Here is a 9,362-nt window from a genome sequence, read left to right as displayed (position 1 = left end):
TCTCTCTCTCACTCACTCACTCATGACCCCTCTCTCTCTCTCTCATTCTTAATTACAACTCATAATAAAAAAAAAATGTTAATAAAATGACAAACTATTTACCTGATCAACTATTTCAGAACCCCCTCCAACCCTGAGACCCTTGAATCCGATGCAGTCACCCAACAGATCTCGAAGTGTTTCTCCTTTACCCTCTCAACAAGCAAACAAAGGGAATACAGTAAAAGCTGTAGGAAACTGGCAGTACAACTCACCTATAGGGCTGTATTCCAAAGAAAATGCTGCCAACACTTTCAAGGATCAAACACATTTACTAATCAGTTCAAATAATGGGTAATGAAAACAACACAAATCATTATATTCAACATTCAGAACCTTTTTCTTTTTTTTTCTACTGTCCTTGTTCTCTTTCTCTTTCCAGAATGCCTATGCTAAAATTATGTAGGATATGTAGGGTATTTTCTATCATGTATGTACAAGCTAGTACAGAATGCTTTGTATTATGTATGTATATTAAATGCATAAACTCACAGTTGTTGATATGTATGTATGTATGTACGTATGAGCTCATAGTTGGTGTAATAACTGAAATGTATGTAATCTATTGTTTGATAAACATGAAGGTCACATTGTACAGAAATTATTAAATATGAAAAATAGGTGACATTGATAGTAAATACCCTGAAAATATTTTCCATAACTCTTCAGCTTTACAAAGTATGTGCTGTAGAATGGACAGTAAGTTCCCAACAAGCCACTTCTACACCACAACTGAAGTTATTTTGCTTCTCTTATTCTTCTCATCTATAATGTTCTTTTTTAGTTAATCACTTGTAAAGTGTTGGGCCCTGCAAGCCTGATTGAGTTCCAACTCTCTAGAAGCAGGTGAGGTCTTTAGTCATGATCTATGGATTCCTTAACCCTTTGGCCTTTAAACTGACCATATGCAGCCAAAATGTTTTTTCTGTTTTATGCTTAAATTAACCAGATCTGGTTTCTCTCACCAACCTACAATATCAGTCCAAAAATAGTCACATCATCAAGATATTGCATGATTAATTCAAAACAATAAGTATAAACAAGCATTATGCTAAAGGGTTAAGAAAATAAAGCAAAAATAAAGGGGGCAACTATGCAAATGCCCAGTAGGAGTAAAGAAATCTATAACCAAATCCATTGTTTTGTATGACATATCAAACAGTTCATTTTCAAACATTCATTTTCACATGTTCTGTAGAGCAATTTTGACCTCCCGCCATCAACATTTCTTATTTTTTCTAAATAATAATCTATATTCAGAGAGAAAAAATTTTCCTCAAAAAGTATTCTTCTTTCATTGTGAATTGTAGAAAGGATGAATATCAATAGCTAATCAGATATATTCTTCATCTTCATTTCTCAACAAAGACACCCAAAATAAATTTAAAAAAGAAAATGCAATATTTCAAATAATCCAGTTAGTTTTGTAATATTTCTGTTCAGTGTGACATCATGTTTATAAATATGTAATTATGAATTTATGTTATACACTATCAAACAGCTCAAATATCTTTTTGTTTCAGATATTTCTATTCTGCCACTTCCAAGGTATAAAATTTATTATAAAGGAGGATAATAAATAGTAATGAAAGTTGATTTCCACATCAGTTCAATATTTTAAAATCCATATTTACCTATATATATATATATATATATATATATATATATATTTTTAAATGCATTTAGAATAACTTATAGTTTGGTTCGTGTGTGTTATTTGAAGTTTTAGTTTACTAGCAGCCATCAACAGTTGACTGCAAGTAAGCTGAAGTTTCGAAGCCACTGTCAACTTTTACCTTGCAAAACTTATGTACTCTTCAATGATCTTTCAATTAAATGTTAAATTGTATTTATATATAACTTCACATAAAAATTAATACATACATATGCACACACACATAATTAAGCTGTGAAAGAATATTTCTCAGTCAGTGTTTTGAATATATATCTTCCTTACAAATTTTAAATTTTGATACTTTAAAAGAGAGACTATCATTGGTATTTCTCACTTGTGCTGTAGAAATCATTGTTAATTTTGTATTGTACTGTACAAGTACTGTACAACTTTGAAGTTTCTTTGGAACATATCAGTAAATAATTTTAAAAAATACCTGAAATATATCATCACTAACATACGTTATCAATTCGTGATGTGTAGCATGGTTCGTAATTGAGTGTTCTATGCTGTTCTGGATCACTGTTAAATGAATTGGTGATGAACAAGGATAGATGTATTCTATAAGAAAGACAACTTCCTCTCATGCCATAGATGCAAACAACTTAAAGATTTACATTGCACCATTTAGATTATTTAAGAATATATTTTTTACCCCTTTTTTCAACTTATATTGAGGAACAATCTGTTAGTTTTGTTTGATAGATTTTTTTTTCTTTTGTAATTCTTCTCAATTTAAAAAGAAGCAAAGGCAGCAAACTGGCAGAAACGTTAGCATGCCAGGCGAAATGCTTAGCAGTATTTTGTCTATCTTTACATTCTGAGTTCAAATTCCGCCAAGGTCAACTTTGCCTTTCATCCTTTCGGGGTCGATAAATTAAGTACCAGTTGCGTACTGGAGTCAATCTAATCAATTGGCCCCCTCCCCAAAAATTTCGGGCCTTGTGCCTAGAATAGAAAAGAATTTAAAAAGAAACAAAATTTAATATATATAACAAGTCATTTTGTTGTGGAAATCAGCTTTTATTATTGTAGGGTTGTCAGTCCTCCATAAATATTTACCTTTTCGATCATAGGTTGAGTACAATTTTAAATCCTTCCCTTTCTTAGTTCCACTTAGATGAAACCACCACCATCACCTCTACCACCCAAGAACCCTTATAGGCTTTGATCAATTATAGCCACTACCAATATTACAAGTTATATTTATAGAATCTATACTAGTATCTAAAGCTTTGAAATAGTAGCATGTAATTTTAAATAGTTTCCAGCACTTATGTTTACCTTTTAGAACTCTTTTAGCATTCATATTTCATTTGAAAATTTCTGTCTTTCATTGTCTTCTGTAATGTTAGAGATCCAAGAATATTTTCAAATGAATTTCACTATATTTAATGTTTCCATTTTCATTTGAACAATTTTCCTAAGTTCTTTCTTATTAGCTACCATCATTAAATGCAATTAAGTTCTACAATTTGGCTTCATTTCCTGGTTGTAAGGATTCCTTGCACATGTCATTGATGTCTTAGAAATGGTACAACTCCTTGTTTTTATTTCTAAAATACATCAATTAAATCAGGGTTTAAATTAAGTTATTTTTTTAGTAATAAACTGTGTCTACATTTAAAGATTGTAAGATTAAGGTACTGGGCTTCAAACTTCATGGTTATGAATTCAAGACCTATACCTAGGGTCATTGTGTTCTCTTGTGCAAGACACATAATTCTGTTTGCTCCAGATCATAAGCTAAAGAAGGTCTGATAGTTATATCAGGTTTTATGTTAATGAGATGAGAAATAATCTCTCTCCTTTTACAGAGGACACTGATTAACCACAAATAATGATTTTACATAACCTGGTGTCTGTTTCTGACAGCTTAGAAAAACTGGGACATGAACTTAATACCTTTGAACTGGTAGAGAGTTCAACTATTGATGGATAGCGTGGTCTCTCATAAACAATATCACAGAATTGAACCATTGCAGTGATCATGATGAAATTTTGCATCATTCTATCTTTTGCTGAATCTTCCTCAGTTGTATAAAAACTGAGCCCCATCAGTTAAACTTTGTTTTACCAAGAACTGTAAATACTCACCATCAGAGACCTAAGAAATGGTAACAATATGCGCTTTATCAATCTTCTGTTTATCATTATTAATTAAATACATTGTATTTTTATCATTCTTTAGATCTTTTGCTGTGAACATTTAGAGTTGCTGCTAAAATATTCATTTTCATGTGAACTAATTTACCAAAAAGTACCATAGTTTTCTGAAACTGATGTCATTTATAAAAAATTCTTTCGTTACCTAATTACTTCTACAGTAGCTTTTATCAAATATTGTAATAGTATAATGATGCAGTATTATAGCAGGGATATATATTCTGGATAGGTTAGATAAGTGCTGCACATCATCCACCAAAGATGGTAATTTTAAAAAAAATTTTTTATGTTTCTGTTCTTGCAAAATCCTGATACAATCTGGTCAAATTTAATAATGCACACTCAAGAACCAAGTTTAAATTGGTTTAGAATTGTGTTATGTATGGAAATAGCCAAAAGTTTGTATGTTTTTAGTTATAGGTAGTGGTAGGTTCAGTACCATAGCACACCCTGTGACAAGCACCAAATGCCTTACTATATTTACTTTCAAGTCTAGATTCAGACCTTATAGTGTTGACTTTACTTTCCATCTTTCCAGCTCATTGGATTATTTCCTTCTTATTGAGCATGTGTCTTTTGTGATTAAGTTTAGATTAGTATTTCTGAAGGTGGGGTATATGCCCCACTGATGGAGGGGCATAGGACAAAGAGAATTAAGAAACAATGATTTAGACATTAATATTACAATGATGGTGATAATTGTGAATGTTATATCAAATGGAAGTGGCTGTATTTAGACAAATGTTTCATCATTGTAGGTTATTTTACCTCAAAAGATAATTATATGCATTCTTTTTTTACTTTTTGTTATTTTTATTTTTCTCAGCATGCATTTACTGTCATTACTTTTAGCTGATTTTTTAAAATAACTTGTTATTGTATGTTATATTTTCTTATTTGTCGTGTGTGTGTGTGTTTTCTTATATCTGTTTTAAGCATGATATTGTTTCAATATTGCCGTTGTTGTTGTTGTTGTTTTTGCATGAATAGTGCATGCTATGTTTTTTCAGAGATTCTAAAGAGAATGGTGATGTAAGGAAATCTAGCTTGACAAATGATTCCTCTGTGTCTGTAGATGCAGAGAAATCTGGTGTTGAGTATGATGGTGAGGGTCGGATTATGTATAAACCATCAGAGACTTACAAATTGATACATGGAGAAAGTGATCAAGCAGATACATCAGCAGTGCCGTTATATTCTAAAACTTTCAAGCGTCTTCAAGAAAAACTAGATGGGTAGGAGTAACAAATCTTAATCAGTTCTTGAAACTTCCTTTTAAATTTTTTCCTTTTTCAACATTGATCGCTACAGTGTTTGCATGGAAGAATGGTCTAATTACTTCCTATTATTAAGTCTTGTGCTTCCATAATCAGAAATCAAATTCCACCAGAGTTCACTTTACTTGTCTCCCATCCAAAAAGTGACAAAACTAAGTACCAGCAATATACTGAGGTAGTTTGATAGTAGTGAGCAAAATTCCATACTATATTAAATTCTTATTTCTCTTTACTTCTCTGATTTCAAATCTTCCCAAGGTTCATTGTTTTTCCTCCCTCCGAGGGATTGGAGAAATGCAAGTGCAGTAGTATCACGGTTTTTGAACAACTCTGATCACGAATAAATTGTGCTTTATCTCCTGTCTTTCTCATACCTATTTAATACAGTAATACCTCAGTTTATGAATGTTTCTAATCACGAATAAATCGTGCTTTAGTAACAAACTCAGGAAAAGAGATCTTTCAAAGGAGTGTGTGAAACATCCAGTTCACTGGTACATCAGTTGAATACCATATAAATATGGGTATAATGCAATTACGAAAATAAATTAAATAGAGAGTTATTATTGACAATCCAATAATTTATTTATATTATAATATACATATGCTATGACTATAATGACATAATATTATATAACATAAACAATTATTAAAAAAACTATAAAAGGCCAACAAATTGTTTTGACTTATATACATTCTCTGATATATATACACAGTAATAGTTCCCTTATATATACAAGTCACTTCAAAGTCATAGTTTAAAGATAGACGAAAACCAGGGTACTACTGTACTAGAGTCAATATGATCAACCATACTTTTTTCTTAAAATGCGTGGTCTTGTGCCTATCTTACAAATCAATACTGAAGTCTAAACTATTAAGATTTCTTTTAAAAGAATTGATATTATATCTAAACACAAGCTAGAGCTTGATCAACTCTGGTTGGGTTGCCTGAACGAGGGTGTCTGATGTTGAGACTTGAAACACCTAATGACCCCAGGAAATATTGACTAAGTACATTACAGGGTGACATATAGGAAAACTAGTTATTACTAGTGCATAGAGCAATTGCTGTAAAATACTGGACTGTTTACTACCTGATCATCAGTTCTACAGCTATTGTGTTTTTCCCATGGACAAACAACAAAACACTGCTTGCTTCAGCTTACCTGACTGACAAGAAATTTCATCTCTGCTGTAAAGATAGTTGGTTATCAGTAATGAAAGAGCAAGTGCTTGTTTAAAAAGTTGTGCCAACATACAACAATATCCAAATTTCCATATTAGTAAAATAGTAGTACTACCCTCAGTTATTATTATTATTATTATTATTATTATTATTATAGTGATGATAATAGTTCTTTATAATTTTGGCACAAGGCCAGCAGTTTTGAGGGGAGGAGCAAGTCTATTACATCAACCCTAGTACTTGACTAGTACTTATGTTATTGACTCCTGAAAGATGAAAGACAAAGTTGACCTCTGTGATTTTTGAACTCAGAATGCAATGAACCAGAGAAAATGTGCTTAGCATTTTGTCCAATGTGCAAACAATTCTGCCAGCTTGCCACCTTTAATGGTTTCTATTTTTGGTATAAAGGGAGTAAATGAAGTATTACAAAGTAACAAGACGAAAGAATACATATAGCTCTGTATTCCCATTATTATCAATGTTCATAAAGTGACTTAAGATGATCATTTGGAAGAGTTTCCCTTCCAATTTGTAGTTTAGCATTTGATTGATTAAATTGCTTAAGACCAATACTCTAAGTGTTGTTCCATAAACCTATAGACTATTCCAAGAATTTCTCAGAGTTTTTCACATTTGGCAGGAAATTTTTAAAATTTCATTGAAAATATTTGGTCTCCTCCTTAAAAGTTTGAAGAAAAGTACTACAGACATTGTGGATTTTGATATCTTTTTCCATTTATTTTAATAGAAAGTATTAACTCATTTATCTGAAGATTTTAAAAATACAAACAGATGTTGTAATTACACACACATTGTTTTAATAAACAAAATTTTGCTATGGTGTAACAACCTACTACTTTCATAACATGCTGTAGTAGTGCACCTGAACACTGTGTACAATAAGCTTATCATTATTATTATATTAAGGCAGTGAGCTAGTAGTCGTTAGCGTGTTGGACAAAATGCTCAGCGCCATTTCATCCATCATTACTTTCTTAGTTCAAATTCCACCAGGTTGACTTTGCCTTTCGTCCTTTTGGGGTCAATAACATAAGTCCCACTTGAACACTGGGGTCAGTGTAATTGACTTACTCCCATTCCTAAATGCTGGCCTTGTTCCAAAATTTGAAACCTTTATTGTATTAAAGCAGCAACCTGACAGAATTCTTAATGCATTGCAGAAAATGCTTAATGACTTTTCTTTCATCTATTTATGTTCAAAGCTCACCCGAGGGTAACTTGGCCTTTCATCCTTTCAGGGTCGATAAGATAAAGTACAAGTACTGGGGTTGATGTAATCAACTTGCTCCCTCCCCTCAAAAGCACTGGCCTTGTGCCTATAGCAAAAAGGATTATTATTATTATTATTATTATTATTATTATTAAGGTAGTAAGCTGGCAGAATCATTAGCATGCTGGGTGAAATGCTTAGCAGTATTTCGCTTGCCGCTCCATTCTGAGTTCAAATTCCGCCAAGGTCATCTTTGCCTTTCATCTTTTCGGAGTCGATAAAATAAGTACCAGTTGAAAACTAGGGTTGCTGTAATTGACTCCTCCCCTCCCTCAAAATTGCTGCCCTTGTGGCAAAATTTGAAGACGTTATTATTATTGTTGTTGTTATTATTATTATTATTATTATTATTATTATTTCTAACTACGTCAACTTGTACAAAATGTTTTGCAAATAGTCAGGAATAGATGAATTTGTAGTTGTTTCGTTACTACAGCAATAATAATTTACAAGAATTAAAATATCGAATAATAACAATAGATATCTAATTAGTGAATTTAACATTAGATGGGGTTTGTCAAAGTACACCTTGGAGAATGGCCTAACTATTTACAAACAATAACCATATCTGATCTGTCTGTCTTGTCACCAACAGGGCTCCAGTGGCAAGCTACACGCCACCACCTCCTGCAGCTCCTGCACCACCACCACCTCCTCCACCACCAGTTCAAATGTACTGTAAGTTGTGATTTTTTTTTATTCTATTTATTCATTTTTGTAATTATTGTTACTGGTGTGAGCATGGCTGTATGGTTAAGAAGCTTGCTTTCCAACCATGAACTCTTGGGTTCAGTCCCACTGCTGGTCACTTTGTGCAAGTGTCTTCTACTGTACCCCATGTCAACTAAAGACTTGTGAGTGGATTTGGTGTGTAATTATGTGCCTGGTTGTGTATGTAATTATCTGTGTGTATGTTTGATTGTCTGTGTTACTGTGTCCACTCAGCTGGCAAAAATGTGTTGTACTGATATTTCAAAGAGCCAGTCTTGTCATATTCTGTATCATGCTGAATCTCCCTGAGAACTACATTAAAGGTACTCGTGTCTGTGGAGTGCTCAGCCACTTGCATGTTAATTTCACATGCAGGCTGTTCCATTGATCAGAGCAAGTGGAACCTTCATTGTTGTAACCGACGGAGTACCATATTGTGTGTATGTGATATTGTCTATATATGATTTTGTGTGTGTGTGTGTGTGTGTGTGTGTAATTATGTGATTGTGTCATGCATATGTATGCATGTTGTGTGTATACATAATGTATATATAATCTAAAATGATAAGCAGAAATATTTCTTTAATGATTTCTCTATTTTATCTCATGTCTTGTGTTTTTAATATCCTTCTGTCAGCCTTCCTCAATATGAACCCACAAAATTTTCTTTTGCTTAGCTCTTCCGAAGCAAGCTGCTCATGCTCCAAGAGCACCACCACCTCCACCAGCTCCTGTGATTGTACCAAAAGCACCACCACCACCACCAGTCCATAGGCCTCCTGCTTCGACCAAGCCTAAGGTATCTGCTGGACCCCCTAAACCAACTGGACATGGTGCTACGAAAGGCAAGAAAGGCGATGCTGTCTATAAAACCCCTGATCAGAGTGGTAGGATCCCTGTCTGTGCCGCTTGTGGAACTCCAATTAGGTTTGTTTATTTCTTTTGTGTGAATCACAGCCACTTTTATCATCATCATTGTCATTACACTTCACTTATCATTATAATAACATA

General features: G+C 33.0%; 1 protein-coding gene across 2 annotated transcripts in view; it reads left to right on the top strand.

Annotated features, from left to right (window-relative positions):
• LOC106868486 (LIM domain-binding protein 3) overlaps positions 1-9,362 on the top strand; it is a 366,710-nt gene that overhangs the window by 46,103 nt on the left and 311,245 nt on the right. The window contains exons 4-7 of one of the 2 annotated variants that reach the window (XM_052969626.1): positions 120-333; positions 4,891-5,115; positions 8,236-8,318; positions 9,029-9,278. In XM_052969626.1, the coding sequence (XP_052825586.1) occupies positions 120-333; positions 4,891-5,115; positions 8,236-8,318; positions 9,029-9,278 (772 nt within the window). The remainder of the gene's footprint in view (positions 1-119; positions 334-4,890; positions 5,116-8,235; positions 8,319-9,028; positions 9,279-9,362) is intronic. The other variant, XM_052969627.1, reaches the window with a different exon arrangement.

Source organism: Octopus bimaculoides, chromosome 7 (assembly GCF_001194135.2).
Source record: "Octopus bimaculoides isolate UCB-OBI-ISO-001 chromosome 7, ASM119413v2, whole genome shotgun sequence".
Lineage (NCBI taxonomy): Eukaryota > Metazoa > Mollusca > Cephalopoda > Octopoda > Octopodidae > Octopus > Octopus bimaculoides.
Note: the sequence above shows the minus strand (reverse complement) of the source record. Positions and strands in the feature narration are given on the sequence as shown.